The sequence below is a fragment of the Taeniopygia guttata genome, chromosome 3 (genome assembly GCF_048771995.1).
Source record: "Taeniopygia guttata chromosome 3, bTaeGut7.mat, whole genome shotgun sequence".
NCBI classification, from domain to species: Eukaryota; Metazoa; Chordata; class Aves; order Passeriformes; family Estrildidae; genus Taeniopygia; species Taeniopygia guttata.
Genome location: NC_133027.1, coordinates 69,876,883 through 69,899,958, shown reverse-complemented (window position 1 = coordinate 69,899,958; position 23,076 = coordinate 69,876,883). Strand labels below are relative to the sequence as shown.

At 35.8% G+C, this 23,076-nt stretch overlaps 1 protein-coding gene across 10 annotated transcripts in view; it reads left to right on the top strand.

Annotated features, from left to right (window-relative positions):
- RYR2 (ryanodine receptor 2) overlaps positions 1 to 23,076 on the top strand; it is a 370,524-nt gene that overhangs the window by 105,147 nt on the left and 242,301 nt on the right. For all 10 annotated transcript variants that reach the window (XM_030268235.4, XM_072927080.1, XM_030268232.4 and 7 more), the window contains exon 3: positions 8,836 to 8,940. In XM_030268235.4, coding sequence (XP_030124095.4) covers positions 8,836 to 8,940 — 105 coding nt within the window. The remainder of the gene's footprint in view (positions 1 to 8,835; positions 8,941 to 23,076) is intronic.

The following is a 23,076-nucleotide window of genomic DNA, read 5'->3' as shown; positions in this document are numbered from 1 at the left end:
GAAGAAACTCCAGGTTGGTCAATGATCTAAATGAGTGCCATACTCTCATGTAGGTGGTATCTGTGAATTTGTTTTACTCCCTCCTCATTACACTCCCCACTGAACATTTATTCAAGGGTAGCAGGAAAAAAGTCCACAGGTTGTTTAGATCCTTGAGACTCTCTTTACAATCTCTAAATTTTAAAGCTTCTTGCTTTATTGCTTCTTGCATAATTCACTTCTGAGGCAGGTGGGAAATGCATGTGGGTATTTCTGTCTAGACAGTAGTTTGTGGAAGCTTTTTATTCCGTGTGTTACTGAATGATAAGCAAAGAATTATTTAAAGCAACAGTTGGTTTTATCTTAACAGCTTAGTAGCAATATTTCGGCACCCTAGACCAAGAAAGAACAAAATTTGAACATTAAGAAAAAATTGCTCTTTCAATTATTCTTTTTTGATTTTGTAGTTAATAAGGCTGTATGCTAAAACAAGTATTTGTTTTTCACATCATGCAGTGGATGTTCAAATGTAGTGCCATGCCCAGGTAGACAGGGGCTTTATATGCTTAGACATCGATAGATAAGCCTCAGTTTCTGGTTAGCTTTTTTTTTCAAACAGATATTTATTCCTGTAAGTATTGCACTTTTTATCAGCAGTGGAACCTTGTCAGTATAAGTCCTTAAAGCCCTGGAATTTTCCTGGCAGGCAGTCCTTACTTTTAGGACTCTTCAAGTCCTTCTCTCTGACCCAAATTATCTGCTCGAGTTTCTCTTGAACTACAGGAGCTTCATTATTAAATATAGATTTTTTTTATTACTAAAAAGCTTTCAATATATGATTCTAATTTATTTGCTTTACATTACAGAGGTGGATGTATATATCTTCTAAGGCAATGCATTTTTTTTAAAATATAATTTTAAACTGTCTTGCCCAGGAGAGAGCTGATGATGCTTCTCCTTTCATTCATTTAAGGGCAAGTCAGGGGTGACTCAGAGCATACACTCTCAGTTACCCAATCAGCACTATTTGTTTTTCATAAGTACACAGGTTGACCACTGATTTCAACAACATATAAGGGAAAATATAATAGTTGAAAACTTACAACAAAAACCTTAAAAGTTAATATTTAATGTATGTTATGTTTTTAGTTGATAATTTATGAGATAAATGAACATATTTTACTTTCTTAGACACAGTGTTTCATGTTTACTGCAACATAGATGAATTGCTCATAACAAATGACATTCTGGAAGAATTAGTATTTATGTTTATTTGACAGTCATTGTTACGTGTGAAAATTCTACTGTGAAGATTTCAGATATGGGATAAATTCACAGTAAGAGAATCTCAGCAAATAATGGCCTATTGATTATTATTCAGGGGCAAGAACTTCCACTGACACAGGCTGTGTCACTTATTACAGGCACAAAACATGTGCATGTCTGCCCTATTTATTTGATCCTGAAAGGTTACAGGGTTGCTGCTTAGCAATATGACTGTTGTAATGTGCATGGTTTATATTAAATCTGGTCAGGGATTAGGAAGATTTTCCTTTTGGCTATCTGGTATGTTTCTAAGATAGGGACAAAATAGTATTTTATAAAGGTCATCTTTCTGCAAGAATGCTGCAAGAATCAAAGGGTAGCTGCTTCCTTCCAGATTCTAAAGCAACTGTACCCTCCCATGATAATAATCATTCTGTATTTTTCCATTACTTGTTGCAGTAGGTACAAATACAACATAATCTCTAAGATAAAAGAGAATGTTAAAGTTTTGAATTATACACATAAGATTAGCATAATAAGATAGAATTTTCAGCATTAATATGAAGATAAACCATGTTTTTGTTAATTTGGATGTATGCCTAGACACTCTGTAGTGCTGTTGATCCTATGAGCTTTTCCTATTTTAATAATCAGCATGAAATGTTCCTAATTACCTTAAAAATGAACACATTTTCACTGCATTAGGGTGATACACCATTAATTAAGTTCATCTAAGCTTCTGGCTGCAGCAGCAAATGTTGTGATGGGAGTTGAGCTGATTGACCAAGCTTATCCATCAATGCTGCAGTGTAGTTGTATGGCTCCTTACCTAATATTGCTTCTATCTGTTGCAAAGACTTTTAAATTTTCAAAAAGGACATAAAAAGGAAACAGCTCTCAGTAATGTAGATACATGGGACTTATGTCCTTAGTTTAGAAAGGAGACTAGAGGGAAGAGATTGAAGGTAAGAGGTAAAAGCCTCTTACCCATTTAATGATGGAATGTATGCAGCCCTTAATCTATACAGAAAGTAAATACCTTACCAGGAATTACAGCTTCCAAGTGATTAAGACAGTCTGCTCTGTTAATAATGGCCTCAAGACCTTTGACAGATTTCAGGATCAAGGCAATTTCCAAAGAGCAAAAACTGAAAAACTGAAAGATGAAAATTTGAAACTGTTTCAACATAAAGAAAAATACTGTAATTGTACTTAAGTAAGAACATCTTAAATAGAAGTAGGTTTCTTATGGATTATTAAAGAAGATTGTGAGAAGGAAAAACCCCAAGAAGCAGTATCCTTCTACGTCTTCAAGTGTGTACAGATTAAGTTTCAGGCACGCACAATTTTCTTTGCCAATGAGCTCTGTTGCTCAGTGACAGGTGACATTTCACTATCTGAAAATGAAAGTGGGGAAGGAGTTTTGTCTTTGCTGCTGTGTAAACTCATAGAGAATAAAAACTAGTAACTCCCTGTAATCAGACAAAAACTACTGTAGAAGAGTGATGTATCAACAGAAAGTATGCTCAGTGTATCAAGGTTTTTTTTAACTGCTGGTTTTATCAAATCTAATGCTTTACTTATGGGAGACTTTTGTGCTCAGAGATCTGGACAAGATGGCAAAACTTTATGTATGTGACCAGAGAGAGTATTTTTAAGAAAATCAAAACTGACAGTTGTTTAGGTCAGATTAAAAACGACATCAGCATATGGCATAGACAACCAACACAATTCAAGAGAACCACCGAGGACATGGAGCTGTCTTGTGTTTTAACATTTGAAAATGGAATTATTACTTTTTTTTTTGTCTTTTTTTTTTTTTTTTAATTCTAGAGCCTGTTCTGATTTTATCCTCCTGTCAATTTCTAAGTTTTATCTCCTGAAACAGCTGAAACAGTTTTCCTGTGCAAAAATGACTCTTTTGAGCTTTCAGATGTTAACAAGAAAGTTTTCACTATGTGAAAATGGCATTTTTCAGAAAGTAGAACATTTTTGAAGTTCTTCCTAGAAAAATTGAAAAGTGTACTTGTGTAAAAAGCCACTCCCTTGTCAAACTGCTCTTCCAAAAACATGTGGGCACTACAAGTTTTAGGTAGAATAACATAAAAAGTTTTGAATGCAGGGAATTTCTCTGCTTTTGAGGGAGACAACTGCTTGGGATGGAATGTCCTATAAAAGCCTCATACAGAAAGTGATGGTTTCACACTGAAATAGTCAGAAGCAGCTGATAGGAAACTTTCTGTAGGAGGTGTCCAGGCAACCTTCACAGTCTGCTCATGGTAAACACAAGGGAGCTTGACACTGTTCCTGGAGGAGTTTCAGGGAGAGGACAGTGTTACGTGACATTCTCTGCAGAACTGAAACTGTAAGGCTCATAATTAATTTTCTGTCTTTTTTGCTTTGGGATTTGATGAATTCAATAATAATAACAGAATTTCATTCTGTTTGGCTGACAGGACTTGGGTTGTCAGACCCATATATTCCTGTTCTGGGTCCATTGTTTTGATGACAAGCTTGAAAACAAGGAAAGCTAGGCCTTCTATGTAGAGTCCTAGAAATAGAAGTTTTCCCTTGGTTATATTGAGTGTGTTTCATCACTGTCACCAGACAGAATCTCATTTAAATAGAAAGGGCTGCCAGAAAGATAGAGATGTATAAATTGAAATGGGACTTGAAAATAGCTGATGGGTTCAGTTTCTTTCAGGCTACTCCCACAAATAGGACTACAGATGTTTTGCTTAAATTCTGTACTAAAAAGAATTTTCTCAATCCTGCTACTTGGATTCTCAAAGTTAGGCATATAGTAAATGTGCTAGCAATAAAATAAGTTATGGACATCTATATCTCATTTTTTTGACATCAGGCTGCCTAATTAGGTGATTGATTAGGCATTGCTGTGTGAATTCTCAGTATACAGTTAAAAACTAAATACCTGCAAGTCCATTTAATTGGAAATTTGGTTAGAAAAATAACAAAAATAACTGTGAGCTTAGGAAAATAACTAAGAAGCTTGCAAATATCTAGGAAGACAAGTAAAGCTGAGGTGAAGTTGCTTGTTCTTAGAGACAGAATTCTGTTTGCTGATGCAATTTATTATCCTTCAGTCTTCACTAATATTTATGAGAGGCAGAAGTTCAGTTTGCAGTCAGAAGATTATATGCAATGTATTGTATGAGCAGGTTGTACATTCCAGTGGTTTGTTAGCACTGTGTGATTGTCAGAGTAATGACAACAGTGCTGAGTTTCGTGTCTCAGCCTCTCGCTTTCATTGGAGTGTATAAATAGAAATTTTAAGTGTGGAAAATAGAAATCCTCAATGAAACTGAGGATAACTAATGCATCCAGTACCCATTATTCACCTGTGGGTTGGAATGCAGTTAGGGTTAAAATAAATTTCAAAAGCTTTACTTGAAACACCTTTTTAATAAAGGGTATGATTATCTAATTTGCAAATCTGCCTCCCACAGAGTAAAGCAGAGTTTAATATGCAAATATTACTACAGAAAACTAGTGTACACAATAAATGTAGTTTAAAATGACAGGAAGAATAAGGATTTCACCAATTTTCTAAATAATCCAGTAATTACATCAGTAATGGGTATGCCTTAAAAATTCCAGACGACCATTACATTTATTTTAACTTGCCTAATTTTGCTGATTGGGCTATTACAAGCCATGATGAAGGAACAATAGAAAAAGGTAATAATAATTTATTGCTTTTCTCCTAGAGGTACTGAATGTCCTTTTGAAATGCAATATACAATCTCTATTTATTTATGTAATAATGTTTTCTAAAATTGAACTACTTGCATATTAGGCTGTAATTATGACTAAGTGAGATTTTCTAAAAAGAAAAACTGACAAGAGGGCAAATCTAAGCATAAACTGGCAACCAAATCAGTAATGCTTTAATTAATACTGGGATAAACTGGAATTACTACTATTTTCCTTTTAAGTTAATGAGTATATTTTATATTCAAACTTTATATTAAAGTATGATTGATTTTGCAAATGTGTCAGAAATTAACTGAAAATAAATTATATTGAATACTGCCATTTCTTATCAGAATTTTCCACTGATGATATGAACTGAAGTGATACAGATTCCCTGGATTGTTCAAGGATATTACATACTCTGTCACAAAACAAACCAACCCCTGCTTTGGAATATGAATTAATTTTCCATGTCATTGTTTAAAAAGTTACTGCAGCAAATATAAATATGATGAAAATTGGTGGAATAGGAGGTTGAAGATTGCCAATATGGTTATTTATATTTGATGAGGCCTCTGCTTTTGAGCTGATCAGTTTATGGGGTTATAGTTTGTATTCTGTTATCAAAATATAGATGTATTATTACCATTTAATTGTTAGTTAAACCTGGTAGTTTTGGCGTTTATTAAAAGTGTATTGGTGGGTGTTTAGACATGTAGCAAAATTTTTTCTTTTAAAATTATTTATTATTTAATAGTGTGTTCATAGTCTAGCAAAGCAGTCACTGAAATATCTGCCAAGACATTTCACCTGTTCTCAAAAAAGCCTAATGTTGAAAATGAATTGCTACAGATTTTCCTTGTAGCCAATAGAATAAGCAGTTGCTCCCCAGACTGGATACTAAAATGTATTATGTACTGTACTTATGCATGAAGATATTGTTCAGTTGAGAATGTTAGACTGCCATAGAATACCTTTATTTTTCATATGCCATCCTCTGTGTGTGAGATAATCTGACAGACAGTAAGACAGATAATCAGAGGTCTGGCAACAACTCTGGTTTTCTTTCCTCATTTTTATATTATGCTTTGAAGAGATGGTAAAGACACTGTGAATAATTTTTGTTATATTTAAATGAGAATTTTAAAATCAGTTGGAATTATTGTCTTTGGGGAGGGGGGGGGTGCTATTAAAGAGAGGAAACTTCAGTCTGTGTCTATGAGGCCCAAAGCCTCATCCTCTAAATCCGTAGCGTTAAAAGCATCAGCATTGAAAGGAAGTGTATAGGGATGAGCTGGGCTGTAATTGAGCTAAATACATTGGCAGGTCTGCATCTGTCCCCTGGTTTTCCATGCTTTGATAGTTGTACATCCTGGGATTGATGCAGTCATGCCTGTTGGATCTTCAGTAGAGCAGAGCTGGCTGAGGAATTGCCAGAAATGAAGGTCTAATTCACATGCTCCCTGCAAGCATCAGTAGGTGCATCTTTCCTCAGCTCTTAAGGGAAAAACATTTCTCTCTGAGGGCCAACAAGTACACATGCATTCACACAATGAAGATGAGGAGGGATAATGTGCTCTCCCTTTTGCCTCATAAAAAAACCTCTCACATTTTGCTAGACTGTAAGAACACAGTACTTCTTTCACTTAATTAAAGCAAAATGATCTCATATATTTCTAATTTTCGCTAGCAGCAAAAAGTGTGCCTTACCTGCAATGAGAGTAGCTGAAAAGTGTTCACTGGGACTTCCTACCTCAGTTTTAATGGGTAGAAAAGGAAGTGCTCATGGCTGTCTTGAACATAAATGAGAATGAAATGGATGAAGGAAAAGTGTCCTAGTTATGTTGGTTTGATCCGTGGAATGATGCAGGATTTTCACTATTGGACAGTACATAACCTTTGGGGTAGGTTCAATAGTAAAGCATTTGATATATCCAAAATTGTATGTGTGAGACATGTTCTGCCACCAAAAACACTACCTTAAATAACAGTAATAACAGTGGGAATATTATTAAGGAGAGCTTGTCTGCTTATTTACACAGAGAAGGTAGCCTTGGCTCATTTCTGAGCACAGTGTATGGAGCATTTTTTTCTCTTTGGTTGGTACTCTTGTTTGTCAGTTTAACTGGGCAGACTGGAGGGTGAGCTGCACTGCGAGGCTGTGAGGCTTTCTAGACTGGAAAACTGTCCTTACATTAACTGTGTAGAAGCAGCACCTTGCATCCTGAGATCTTTGTGTGCTCTCTTTCCTGCTTTGTAAAATTAGGGCTTGTGGTGGTACTTACATTACAAGGGTGTTTTGAAGACAATCTAATTGGTCATTTCTTGGCCTAGTCGTAGCATTAAAAGGGCTATTGTAGTGTCTGACTAGCTACAAAAGAAAAATGGTAACAAGAACACTGAAATAATTAGAGACCTGATTCTGAAGGAGTTGGCTGAAAAATATTCCATGCCAAAGTATCATTGCATAAGTCAGTCAAAACCCATGTAACAGAAGATGCTATTGATATATTTTTCATCTGGCTGAAACTTACAGTACAATTTTACATTAATTTAATTGAAATATAGGTATTAGAAAATAGTGAAAGGTCTATTATGTATTAAACAGACCTGAATTGCTGTATTTCGTAGGGATGAGCAGCAATATAATAACCTGGCAAGAGTGTGAGATATTCTGAGTAAACTAACTTTTGGGGGGGAAAAAACGATTTTGCAACTATCTTTTTACCATTTGGCCTTGGAAGTCGCCTCTTCACTTTGTACACAATTTGAGTAAGTGTGCAGTTTTACAGCTGTAGCAGCAAAAGCATTCATGCTGTAAAAAACTGGATTCCAACAGTCAATAAAAGTATTCCTAAACTAAATGAAAATGAAAAGAAAATAGAGAAGGAATACAAAAGAATTTCTGAGGCAAGTAAAGGTGTGTAGGAGTTGCACATTCTATTAACAGAAGAAAAGATCCCCACATAAAATCTAATTTTACTTTGCTGCTTTGTAACTTAGACATTGCTATTACAAACCTCTTTCAATTTTATACAAATTTTTATGATAGTCTGGAAAATTAACTTTTCAATAGTTCAATGATATTTATTTCAAGCATGACAAGTTAAATAATGATTTTTATAAGACTCTTTAGTTTTATCCCAGCTGGAGCAGCCTGTTGTGACATGTAGTGCCCTGCAAGGCTTTGAAGCTGCTGGTTTGGCCTTGATACTTGGTGTCCACTATTTCTGCTAGGAAAATTCATCTTGACCCTCATGATAATGATGAGCTCTGGCTAACTACCAGTAGCCTAAAGACTGAATTTGGTTTTCCTCATAATCTGAGCACAATGTCTGGGACACTTGTTCCATGTGCTAATGTCCAAGCAGACCCATCATTGCTTTGCTGAAGAGCCTTTCCACTCCCAATTTATTTTCTCTGATTTTCTTTATACAGTTTGTATTGCTGCTCCTATTCCTTCCAAGGAGCACATCCAAGAAGAGTCTGCCTCTATTACCCTGTAATCACTATTAGATTTTTAAAGAGAATTGCAAGATCCCAGACACAGAGGGAGAGTGCACTAGCCCTGACATTCATGGTGCTCCTCTGCTGAACTTGATGAAATTCTTTGGTTTCTTCTTTTATTGAGAGTTTTTCTTTTTTAGAGAGGACCTGATACCCCAGGTATCGGCTTGCACATGCTGAGCAGAGCATTGCTTCCCTTTACTGGCTAAAACTTAACTGTTGCAGCCCAGTATGTGGCTGGATTTCATAGCCTCACAGATGTATTAGATCTTTCAGATCCATGAATGGTGAGGCAAAATGGAGCTACTGGAAAGTGCTACTCATGATTCTCGTGTTACTAATGTGGTCTCATGGTTCCCTTTTACCTAGAATGTTCCACCTGATTTGTCCATCTGCACCTTTGTGCTGGAACAGTCTCTGTCAGTACGGGCCCTCCAGGAAATGCTGGCTAACACGGAAGAAAAGGCAGAAGGGGTAAGTTTTTAAATATTCACCTTTCTTCATCTTACAAAATAGTACTTTTTTCATATGATACTACAGGTTTCATGACTGTCACATGCTTATAACATGATTGTGCTGAATTTTTGTCCTTTGCTACAGGAATGATCTGTTTTTTTCTGAAATTATAAGCATTTGCAGTGTCCACTGAAGGCTGCTAGAGTTGTAAATTTGCAATTTCAATGTGCTATGAGTCAGTATAGAGTTACAAGGGTGTTTTAATTCCAGAATCTCATAATGTGTCATATAAAGCTTGATCACTTCTGAACAAATCAGCTTTCTGAGCATTCCTGACTGTATTGGGTGAGACTGTCAAAAGGTCTTAAAATGACTTGGATGTATGCTGGTTGTGTCTGGAAATAATGAAACTCTCGTGTGTGCCCTGAGTTAAAATATATTGTGACAGGTCTTTAAGCTGAAGATAAAGTATTATTGAGCCTTGGTGAACAAGAAATAGCAGTTCGTAAGGTGAAGAATATAGGAATTACTTAAATCCTATAAGCATTGTTATTTCTAATAGGAATTAATTAATTTTTTTGACTAGCAAATAATTGTTTACAAATAAATCATGGTACTGTAATTACTCTTCCCTGCAGTGCAATTAATTTGATTTGTTATGCTGTAGTTGAATGTTCCATATGCACCTTATAGTGTTCATTTGAATGCTGTGCTCTAGCTCAAATCCTGTAAATTTTTGAGGAACAGTGACTGTAGTCATAGGAGTTCTACAGGCAAAAGAAAAGTCACTGTTAACCTTAAGTCCATCACTCAAGAAAGCTAGCAGGAGAAAAGTACACCTCTGATATTTATGGGGATGCCTCAAGAAACCAAACCAATGTAGCGTAGTCAGTCCCATGAAATGCCAGGCACTTAGACTGAAAATGGTATTTGGGAAGTGAAGTCTGGGAGCAGTCCCATGGATGATCCAGAGCGTGTTCCACAGTGAGAATTTGTTCTAAGAGAATGAAAAGCATATCTGAGAGAAGAGGTGCTACCAGAGTAAGCAGATCTGGACTTCTAAAGCTATCTTCCCTTTGTGAATACTGAAACGAAGAGCAAGCAAATTCACAGGGGAAAAATAAAATCAAAAGAATAGACACACAGAGGCATAATGTCAAAAATCACAGCCCAAACCCCAGGCTGTACAGTGATAACTGTGTATGGCCACATGTGTAAAGAGCAACAGTTTTCTATCTGTTTATTCCCAACAGATGGAAGCAGGGACATGAACTGAAGGAAGTGTGATAAAGTAATGCTATAGGGCAGAATACAGTAATGAAAAAGCATTCAATTTTCAAATATGAAGTACTGAAACTTTTATTTAAATCATAGCATCAGCTTGCAGATTTTCTCTTGCACTGTCTTTAGCAGAGTCCTGGGGCCATGTGTTAAGAGAATATTTCTTTTAATATGAAGATCACACTCAGAGAATATTGGAGAATGAAAAAATGTCTCTGCAGAATGATTAGACAATACGAGCTCGGGTATTCTGTTGGGAACAGGGCAGATTAAGAGTGCATTGTAGGGGTCTTAGGTGGAATATTTGCACTAGTTCTGGACTATTTTCTGCACTAGATGTGAGTAGAAAAAGATTTTTGTAGAATATACTGACCAAGGTGGCACACCATGTTTGGTGGTTATCTGGTATTTTCTGGAAAAAATTACTGATATTTTCTGTCCATAACCATGAAGGTCAGAATTCTGGACACTTACACGCAGGCCTAAATAACACTGATGACAGTTGCCCTGATCTACAGTACTCTGTACTCAAAGGTCTTCTGAGATGCGCACAGGAAAGATAAAGCAAGGTTCTGAGCGTGGTCATCATGTGGCTCTTGGCGGTTTACAGAGTAGTTTGCTGTGCTCTCAACACTTATTAAATGCCAACACTAACAGAAGATACAGAGCTACAGCTATACCAACAGAGAGAGATGGTATTCAGTAAATCATAAATATATTTTTACTGCAAATTTGGGTGGCTTCTGTCGAAATGCATTAGGAATCTGCTTGTGTCTCTTGAATATTGATATATTGATATTAGAAGGGACCAGTCTTGAAAATAATTATAGATGAGCACAAGGTCGTGTTGTCAACATCAATATATTTTCAGTAAGTCTCTGAAAGTCAGGAGTGATTATGATACTAAAATGACTGAATATGTACTTGCTGATAAATTAATAGTACTGGAATTTGGTATCTTTATGTATTTTCTATTTTTCTATGAAAAATACAAATTTTGCCTTTGCATTTATATTTGTATATCATAGGGCAGGTACTTACATAGACAGCTTCACATTTGTTTGAAGTAAGTGTTAAAAGAAGTTTTAAGGTTATTTGTCTTACCTGAAGCACTATTACCTTCCCGAAGAAGCATAAATTCTTTTTATTAAAATAACAGTTCATTTCATTTAGTAGTAGAAAGTATTTTTTTTGAGAAATTGTTGCTCTAAACTGGTTTCAACATGATCTCAGTTTTCTGGTGGAAAGAATCCTGCAAAAGAAGGTTTTTTCAGTCCTCAGTTACTTTTCATTACATTAGAAATCATTAAGATGCTGTGCTTATAAGAGTCTCCTTGTGTTTGCCTTTTGTGTTGTGTAACCTCTTGAATGCTATGTTTATATAATAGGTATTCTTGTTATATAAAAGGTAAGTTAGCAGCAATGTAATGGCTGAGTAACATGAACAAAATCTCATGCTGACTTGAGTCAGAACAATAAGCAGCTTTCTTGTCCCTAAGAAAGAATAATGTGTGCACTTACTGGATTTACTGCTTCTTCTCAATTAGTGTGTGTTAAATGTGCAAGATCAGCTCTGCAATAAATACCTATGTTTTTAGTGCAAGAATCCCAAAATGAGAATTTCCATACTTTGTGAGATCAGTGATCAATCTATCTGTGTATACCTACTTGACTCTCATAAACCAGATAAATGCTACTATCAAAGGCAACAGTGGAAAATGACTGAAATTTCCTAAGAAAGAATATGTGTAGTGCTCTGTTTCTTCTAGGCACTGAGTAGTTATTTTGTGCTCTGAGGTTTCATCATTTCCCTGTAAAATAGTATGGTTAGCTCTGACAATTTATTAAAACACTGACATTCATAGCTTGCTTGAATAGTTTTGGTTTCAAAAATAAAACTACAATCTAGTTTAGTTCCTTAGGTAGCATTATTTTCACTTTTCATTTTAAACAGGTAATATTTTTTTATTTTGCTGGGGTGTGGAGTGCTGTATGCATGTACTACTTTCATCAGTTCATCAGCAGGAAATAAATGAAACCCAAAAACCAACAAACCAGAAACAGATGACAAAAAAAGGAGGAATCTTGTGGAGATGGAATAGTAAATAATTTTATACTGAGTATCATGACATAGTCTGGGCTATAGTGTGTTAGGCAAGCAGAATTACAGATGCACTCTCCTACACAAGGGTGACCTACAGCCTAGGTATTATTTTGTAATAATTTTGGCTAATTTTCCTAGTATATCTTTTTATTATTAGAAAAGCAGATGTAAGATGAAAATGGAAGTCCTTACGTTTTTGTAAAGCATTTAAGACCATAAAAAGCCTTCAGTCCATCTATTCTTAGCCTAGTTGTTATTTCCAGTGAACCTTCTCTGGACCCAAGTGTCTTGTATTTCACTAGTTGGGATGATCCTGAAAAGGTGAATCCTCAGCTTCTGGAGTAATTTAGGAATGGCCATTGCAACCTGTTGGAACTATGTTTTGCTTCTGGTTCTTTTTCCTGTGATATATTTTTGGGTAGTTTAATTTTTTTTTCTTTTTAAAAATATTTTAATTTTTGGAAATCACATCTTCTTTTCCTAGTTCAAGATCTCTATCATCTAATACTTTCTAAAAGTGAAAGTGATTAAATGCCATAATCAAATCAGTTCCTGGAAATTTTCCCTAATTTTCTTAAGAAATGAAACCTAGCCATCTATCCATTTGTGCTCTTGAATTCAGAAACTTCTGCAATTTCTGGACAATATGAACAATATTAGAAACAGGATTAGGTAGTTCTTCCAGATATGATGGATATTGGGTGCAAGACAGGGATCTAAGTTTATATATCCTGTAAGAGGAAAGGAAGGAAAAGTTTTCTCTTTTACATTACCATCATCTGCTCTTGTGCTATTGCATCTTCTGCACAGTTTTTTTTCACTGAGAAAAGGTGTCACAAGGATATGAGAAGGAAGTTGCCAGGTTGCAGATGCAAGGGAGGGATTTATAATGTTGTTGTTTCTTTCAGTTTTGAGATTTAAATGGCTTTTTCATGAAAGTTATGCAACAGACCTGTACATTGTATGCTATCAACTGTCTCACATTTATGACAAGGAAAATTATTTCTCTTTGTGCTGTTGTATACCCAGTAGAAAAAGGTATCCAGAAGAAAAGGTATCCAGACATATTTGACATGGAAACATGCTAGATATTTTCTTAGTCTCAGTTGGTTTAAAAATGATTTAGATTTTGTCTGAAAGGCTTTTCTTTTTAAATAATCCTCAAGCAAACATGCTGCATGAAAACTAGGTATTAAGATAAAAATTTGCCAACATGGTGTGCAAATTAAAAATAAGTGTAAGGTAACCTTCATAAAGCCCATTGCTACTAACTATTATCTGAAATATATTCAGAGGGTTTTTCATATGATTCAGTACAAATTATTTTTTCGAGTGGGATAATCTGAGTATTCCAAACACCATTACTCTCAATATTTATATAAAAAGGGGCAAGTTTGAACTTTCATTCTATTCTAATGCTTTTGTTACTTCAAAGAGATGGAAACCAGTTTTGTACACAGTGACTAGGTACAGTAAATTAAATTAGTTTGGCATTTAAAGGACATTTTTCTGTAAGTGGACTTACTTTCTGTAAGTATCATCTATCATCTGTGTTGGCTGGAAAAAAATAGTTCATGTTATTATGCTGAGTTACACTTGGTTTGCCTGCGTTTTCTGTAATATATCCAACAGTCTCACTATATAAATAATATACTACTTTTTCCACCTTGGTATGTCTTTTATAGTCCTTAATGATAATGGTAATAAATGAGACCACTGAAATTTGAAGATTCTGGATTATATTTTACATGCATATAAGTACAGGTGTATGTAACTTGCTTTCACATGCCAGTGTGTTGTACATGTGTGTGTGAATGGGAGACCTGGTATCCCAAAGAGAGGTTTGTTCTTAACTGTGCCATCCCATTGGAGTGGTTGAGAACTCTATTCATAGGTTGTCTTTTACAGAGCTGTAATTAGTTTTTGTCAGCAATAATAAAACATTCTCTTCACTCTGGTCTACCAGAATACTGGTGAATGCCAAAACATTCAAATTCTCCTGTTGTACCATATATCCACAGGAAAATCTCATATCACTGGGAGGGTGTAGAGTAAGAGACATCTATTTTGGTGAGAGCTTCTGGAGCTGCTGTTTGTTGATTTATGCTTTGTTCTACCAACACGAGGTATATGCTTGGGCTTTTTTTGGTTCAGGTATATGTTGAAGCCTGAGACTCCTGTAGGATTTTTTTGTTTGTTGGGTTTTTTCCCTGATTTTATTAGCCAAGTGTTTGGAACATTCAATTCCTTTGCTAATGGCTAGGCTTCATGCTACATGAACTGCTCGCTAGGAAAATCATCTGCACTTGGAGCGTAATGTGTTTCCTTTGGAATTGTGTTTTAATGACTCCAGCAGGACAGATGCACCAAACTCACTTATCCTCAATGGAACCCAATGGATTTCTCCCAGCTGCTTTTGTGGCCTTTCACTTCAACTGTCAGCTTTTTGATTGCTTACTAGGAAGGAATGTAGTAGTGAAATAAGTAAGGATTTCTTTGCATGTCACCTGTAGCAAGAAGGTGAATGTATAAGTAGTTATAATTTCTGTTTTGAATGACATAATAAACTAGGATCTAGAATACATCAGGAGAGCTTAGGACTCTCTAGAACTTATATTGAAATGATTTTAAGTACTTATTCAGAAAATCACATGTATTTGATTTTTTTTACTTCTGAGAAAAACTTGAATTTTTTTTTTTCTATTTGTCTTTCTAGACTTCATCATACAGGAGAAAAATTGGCTCTCAGTTGCCTTAGTATGCTTGAAATTTGTTTACTTTTAGGCAAAATGAGATGTAGGGTTAATATCTTTTTAGTTTCCTGCAAATTGATCTTAGTTGCTATATTATCTACTGAACACTTCAGTATTCATTTGCTGCATTTTCCCCAGTATTTATTTTCCCGGCAGCTGTGCTATTCTAATACTGCATGCCATGAAGATTTGCTGTGCTTGTCAGCCCTATCCTGTCCTCCTGGTTGGTAATGAAGATGTGAAGCTCTGTCCATGCCAATATCAGCTCTTGAGGGCTGGTCTTCCAGAGAGCTGCTGGTTCAGAGCTGGAAGCAGACTTCCTTCTGTTTGATACTTTTGGGTGTTCTCCCAACCCATCTGAAGAAGAACATTGGTCGTGGAAGGAAAAATCTGATTGTGGAATGTGTACTCAGTGGAGTACTCAGGCACTGTTGCAGTTGAACTTAGGGAGAAGTGTAGCAAATTCAATTCTGTCTGCCACTGAAGCAGAATGGAAAAGTGAGGATTAAAACAGGAATTGGTTCAGATTCCATGTGGTCCTAGGGAACAAGGTGAGACTAGTTGGACTAAAAGTCGCTGACTGAATATAAGCAATGTAGAAGTCACTGAAACTGGCACTCTTATGTATTGAGTTGCCATGAGGACAGCTGAGAAATACTGGTAGAGAGATTTGAATGAGGAACTCAAGGTGTACTGTGTGGGTTTTTACCTTGGATGAAAAAAGAAGGGGATTGGTTATTTTTTATGCCTTTTACCTGTCAATTCTATAGGTATTATCCTATATCCTGTGCTATCTATAAGCTATATCTTGGTAAAATAAAGTATGGCAATGTGCTTTTCCTTAAAGATTCCCAGTTAGTTCCTAAAAGAGTTTGGAGTTTTTTGATGAAATTTAGGCACAGAAAAATTGAAAATTATACAGTTAAATTTATCTTCAGAACCAAATCCCCCCTTTTTTTTGATCAGCAGTTGGAATCAATGTACTAAAGGCTATTTATGCAAAATGATGAAAAGATTAACCCCAAATCCTCGCATTCAGATGCTGTTCTAGAATGTTGAAGAGTCTCAGTTTTGCTGCAGAATCCTTTGTAAAGCTGAGATAGTCTCCTAAACCACTCATTTTATTAATTCTACCAGATGTCTCAACATAGCTAGTAACATACTGAGTTTTTAAACCAGGTCAGTGTAGATAAGCAGTTGCAATCAATAAGCTAAGCGGTGATTGCTACTTGCATTTTTTTCTGATTTTGTCTTCATACCTCAGGACTGATTTATGCATATGTTGAGGACCATAACTGATGAAGGCTATACATAAAATAATGTTAGAAATTGGGTCCTGGGTGTCTCAGACTAACCTCCCTCCTTTGTGTATCACATTGATTTTAGCAGATTTTTAAAATCTATTGAAATGTCATCTGGTTTATCGTGACAATTGCATTAATATTTATGAGGTTAGCTTTACAGTAGTGGATATCATAAAATGGATAGGATTTAATTGTTTTGTCTTTAGAAGAGTTTTTAAATCAATGTTTAGTACAATGGTTGCACACCAAGCTGGAATGAAACAAAATAGTAAGTAATCACACTTTCATCTACATTTTGCATGAGGCAGATTTGATATTGAAAAGCTTATGGACATGTGAAAGGCTGCATCATAAAACAGTGACATTTGCCTGTTTGCCTTAAATTTGTTTTTTAAAAGCAAATTTTTTGAAAACACAGAAACCTTAGACTTTAGCTTAGTCAAAAGTGTTTTGCGATATTAAATTGTTCATGGTTATTCTTATCTGCTACAATTCTACTGCTACTAATAGTACAAAGTGCAGTTTTACATTAATCTCTCAGCTGAGACAAGGACTGGATAAAGTGATACTCAAACATTATATTCTCTGTTGCAATGTGCACAGCTGTAAGGTGAAGTATTTGTAAAGCCAAAGACCTTAAATTAAATAAAACATAGCTTCTTCTTTTGTCCAGTTATATTGAGATTGGAAGTAATAATTATTCAATGTTTTAAAAGACTGCTTTTACTCAATAAACACCTTATCATATATATGAAAGTTCTCCATATCTTTATTTGTCTTGTAATGGCTTCTTATAACGGTAGCTTCCTGAAATATTTGGCTAGGTTGGTTCAAAATTTAAAACAGGAAGGATCCTTTTTTCCAACTCAGTGACTTATAATAGCAAATTAAAAAAATATTTTAGCGAGTGGTGTAAAATGTTATCAGTGTAGGAAATGCATAGCAGTGCTACAGAGGCTGGCAGTGTGGAAAACATTAATTCTGCCTGCAGTACTGTGTAGCAAGAAACTAGACTCCTATCAGCCAGCTTTGTAGGATCTCAGCAGCTGGAGCTGGGAGATTACGCATGGGATTCTGCCTCTTGAAATGTGCTCAGTGTGTTCAACCTCCAGGAGTTACCAATACCTTCTATGGTACTTAAAGAAAACAACAAACCCCCCTTATCCTCAAATTCAGTCAAGATTTTTTTTAAAGCGAGTTTGTTCCAAATTCTCCTTATCCTGCGGGGTTCAGCACCTTGGGGTGCTTTTGATTCTAACGGTGCTCTGTATGCATTATAGACTCCCATATTGTTTAAGTTTAGATGTGAATGGTCCTCCCCAAAGGGGTAACACTTGAACAACAGCAACAAGGGTAGCATTAAAAGAAGAGATAGAACTGCTGTAGTGAGACTGAGCAGGACCGAACAGACTGAATTCCTGTCTTGAACAGGAAATGGGAAGGAATTGAGCTTGGGATGGATTATCTCCGTATTGCTTCTGTGGTGTGTCTGTCAGAGCTGCTGATGAATATGCACAATTTCTTGGTGCTGTCAATGAACTCTGTTGCTGAGCAGGTCTGGATGGGAATGTTCCACATGAGGATTCATCTGCGTGTATGTAACTGCATCTCCTCAGGGCAATAGGAATTTTGAATCCATGGTAGCTACATCACTGAGCAGATCTATGATATCTTAGCAAAAATAATAGGTTTAGTGAGAACAGGTGTTATTTCACCTTTCCCTGGAACAACCATTCATTTGTGGAGAAATTATTTCTTTTGATGACCACCTGTTCCTTAGTGACTGTGGTAGTGTTGATTTGCCAAGAAGTACATGGTAAGTGAGAAGGGGAGGTATTATTCCCACATGGTTAGATTTTTGATCTTGATCCATAAATATTTTTTTTGACAAACATAATAGTTGCTGAGCTCTGAAGATTGTCCTCCCTTTCCTCTGCAGTCTCCTCTTTTTGCCTGGCTATAGTCTTTTTAGCATTTCCTAGTTCGACAGTTGAACTAACCTTTTAGTCTTTTAAATAATAGCTATTCGCTGTGTGTATAAATAGATAAGGCATTGATTTGCTTTTTTATGTGATAGGGGTGAAAGCTCAAGCCTTGTTTTTCTTTATGGAAATGATGTATTTCTAAGTACACAGAACAAAGAAAACAAACTTGACAAGAACAAAGGGTATTCAGGCTTCTGCTAGTAAACCTGTGTTCTAATTATGTTGGCTGTTGTCATCTGCTTCAGTTTGGAGATTCCTGTATTGTTGTATATGATTTTTGTAGTTAACGCTTGTTTCTGCAGATACTGCTGATAGAGTGGATTGTGCTTGTAGTGATGATGGTACATGCAGCTTCCACTTCTGAGGCAGCCTTTGATAGCTGACAGTCTGTTGACAAATATGCAGAACACTCACTTTTTTTGAAAGACGTTTCTATTTAAAGAAACATTGGGATGAGTCACAAGATAACGGCATGCAAATAGCAGAAGGAAAGCGACAAATTTAGAAATCCTGCTTTTCTTACTGGTGATTATTTAATGTGGTAAAACGACATAGTCTAGTGTATATGTAGGTCATTTGGCAACAAACTATTTTAGTTATCTAGGTATTCATGCATTTTGGTCTTCCTGTAAAATTCCATTTCCAGGTGGTGCTTTTTTGTTAGAATATAAGTGGTTTATGGGGTATAGCTTGGCTTCTTTAAAAGAACTTGTGCATTTGCCCAAATTTTAATAATGTCAGTAACTGATTAAATTCTTTGTCTGTTCCAAGAAATTTCAGGTGGGGTTTCTTATTCTCTCTCCTCAGCCATATGTCACTATTTTTTAGTATATTACTTAGGGAAATACAAAACTTTTGTCCTAAAGAAATGGCTTTTGGTGGGTTTTGAGATCTTTGGAGGAACATATGAGGCAGCCAACATTTGCCTCTGCCCAGAAGACCACAGTTCTCTTTCTGTATGCTTTCTTGGTATTACTGCAAGCAATATGACACTCCAGTGTTTCTTCTGACTGAGTATTCCAAGATGCTGCAAAGTATAACATAAGACATTTTTAGAGAACTGAGTGCTTTGCATGGAAAACCACAGACTTGCTGAGTTTCGAGACTGCACAGGCTTTTTGTACCTCAGATGTCTGACTCTACCCAGTTTGCTGAGTCCTTTCTCAACTCATGTATACCATGGCATGAATTGAGGGAAGAACTAGCACATGCAATAAGCTTTTTACTGAGATTTCTTCAGGAATTCCACTAAATTTTCCAACTTTTCCCAGTGAAATTCTAATCAGTTTCATAGATGACTTCAAGATTTTATTGTTTTGATGCAAAAAGGGTAAAGAAAAAGAATGCCTTAACACAAGTGAAAGCTTAAGCAAGAGATTAATGAAATAAACTGATTTGTAGGTCTTCATGGTTAAAATTGATCATTTCTGCTTGATACAGTTTGTCAGTGAAGTACAAAAATTATTTTGTTACATGCCAAAACATTTTTTTCTCTCATCTTATTACTTTTCTTTCTTTTTTCACTCTAGCATCTTATTCACAATGTCTTTTACACAACCCACTCTTTGAAACCTTTTGTAGATAGGATAGGATAGTGCTTAGGGGCTTTCCATATAACTTGGCATGGAAATATTTTGAGGAGTCAAAGGCTACAAATATAGCTGTTGGTTTAAATATAGTAGAGTAGGAAGCATTTTCTAAATTCTTTCTTACATGCTTATTCTGCTTGCATTTAAAAAAGTTAGAAAATTTTGGTTCATAACCATCTCCTTTTTATAGTCTAACTGCATTCCAAAGGAAAATTTCCCTTCTTTTACTTCCTAATTCTGAGTGGATTTTTCATTTCCAGCAGTTTTTTTTTTCTTTTGGCTTATTGGATCATGTCAAACTGAGAGCAAGACTGGACTAATCAAGAAGTCAGATTCAGAGAGCCAAAATGGGATTGTGAATGTGATATTAAAGGGAGTGATTCAAACACATAACATTTACTCATGTCTAAGTGAAGACTTCAACCTGTGAGGAAGTGCTTAGGTAAAGGTTTAATTTGTTCTGCAGCTTGGTGTAACCAAAGAAATAGACTACTGTTGAGCTAATTTTCTTTCTAATATAAACCTAACTGATTAAACTGATATATATAGATATAGATAGATATAGATATAGATAGATATAGATATAGATATCGATATAGATATAGATAGATATATATACTGATTTTTGCACTGACTTCAGAGTACAACAATTAAAAAACAGGTATCTGCTTATTTAGCATCAATATAAATGTTTTCATATCACAATCTTTGCCTTGCCCTTCCCTTCCTCTACCCCCCTATCCAATTACACTAGAGAAGCACTGAAATGGATACAAAAATAACTCATAGCCAACATGAGAAAATAGACATCGAACAAATATATTTTATTTGAAATTTGCAGTAATATTGTGGTAATGAATTGTAAATAAGTCTAGGAGTTTTTTTAGACTCATATGTGCACTCATAAATCTATGTTGACCTTATTAGGAGAATGAAAGCATTTGGTTGCACATGTTGTGTGTGAATTCAAAGCTGAAGTGTTTCTGTAGTATGAAAAAATTTAATTTCACAACCTCTACCCAATAGTTGACAACTTCATTTTTCAGGAAAATTCTGTCTGCAAAATACCCATCAGTAAGGCAACGTTCTAGCTAAATTGCATCATGAGCTTATTAACTCCCATCTAATCATCCAGTCATGGCTGATTAATCGCTCCTCCTGGTGCCTTGTTTTAATGAAATCTGTTTTCTGTGCCACTGACCAGGAAACTGCTGTCTAATGTCATGTACAGGATAGTCTTTGCTGTGGATTAAAGTGAAGCCCTTATCCTCTGATCTGAAGGGCTGTGAAGGAATCATCACATGCAAGTGTCTCACATTTATAGTTATCCTTCTGTGTTTAAAGGAAAGGGAAAATGTGCTTCCTCACAGAGCTGAAAAGCTTTCCTGTGCTTCTAAGACAGAATGGAGCCATTTTGGGATAGGAATGCAACTGTAGCGGGTGGATTTTTGAATATTCAAATCACCTATCTCCAACTGTGGAACTCTGAATTCATTAATTACTTTTTATTAGTAAGCAGCAAGATAACACAGAGAGCTGGCAGCTTTGTCATTTTCTCAGCATGGGAGGAGGGCAAAAGTAATTTCATCTCTCATGGCTGTGGAAAGAGGTAACACCTCCCATTTCTTTTAATAAGTGTTCTGTATGTTAATGAATAAGCCAAGTTACCAAGGTACTTCTTTAAAAAAAATATGAAGATTGGCAGTTAAATGCACTCTTGAAATTTTAAGCCCTCTGATTCACACTACAGTAGCCTAGTTAATAACCTATTTGAAAACTAACAGCAGCTGTGAATATGACAGGCTGAAAATGTTTTTTGGTTTGCCAGAAGAACCCCCACATGTAGGAAGGAAGTCAGGAATGAACCAGAGGTTTCTTGCTATAACAAGCCAGAGCTGTTTTAGTTTCCTATTACTGATTTGAAAGTTTTCTTAATCAAACTTTCAAGCAAAAAGGTCAAATTATAGCTTGGTATTTCTATACTTTGAGTTTTTTCATTAGCCTAAGCAGTACTTATTGCAAGGTCTGCCATCCCAGACTTTTGAGTTTACATGACCTAAGTGCTTCTTACTGCGAGGACAGAAAATGACAGAAGGAAGAGGAAGGAGAGGAAGAGGATATCACTGTTTAATGCTGTGTGGGTTTTTGTATCATGTAGATGGACATATGTATTTGATACCAGTGGAAAGCTGTATGAAAAAATAAGCTAGTCTTATTCTACTTAAAATACTGACTACACATTTTAGTGATGCCATCCTGCAAATAGGAATGGGAAATAAAACAGTGAGAAAAAAGGAGGGATGGAGCATGGAGCTTTTACAGAGAAACAGATACTGTCATTTTCTACTCAGTGCACCCTATTTAACATCAGAACTGATTGTTAGCAGGCCATTTCAAATAAGGCACAAAAAGTATATAGCTTGGCTTTGATCAACTGCACTTTGATCATCTGCAAGTACGGGAAGAGATCAAGAATGGCAGGCACAGTGTTTTTGCACTCTGCTTATTCTCAAGGGCAAGCAAGGACAGGAATAAAATCAGTATCTATTTCAAATCACAGAACTGTGACACACAAATGCTTCTGGCCTGGCACATGGGCCCTTTAGTGTATGCACCGTGTTTGCGATGAGGATGTATGGCATGAAATAAAATATTTTATTATCCTGGACAAGTTTCCTTTTTTGGAGGTAGATAGCAGTAAACCTTTTTCTGGCCTTACCATGACCCTTGGAGTGTTAACGTGCTCAAAGGTTTTTTTTCCTAGAGTGATAGTCAGCAAAAAATGATGTTGGGGGGAGAGAAGCTACTTTGTATTTACCCAGTAATATTTTCTGATCTAAGTTATATGCAGAGAAGGAGTTAAACCAGAGACATGAAAGCACAGCACTTGAAGTGTCTTGATGAACAAAGTCTACATTGGAAGACAAGCCTGGGCTGGAACAGAAGGCATATCATTAATTAACTTGTTAAATATTAAATTCAGGAAGTCAAGGTGTTAATGAAGCTAATCAAGAGTTATAATGGAAGTAAAGAATACAATTCAATTTGGAATCTAGTTCAATTCTTCTTATTCTCACCTTGCTTATCTTTATTAAAGTTTTAGACAAAGATTTTGCTATATGTTCTCAGTTTCCACAA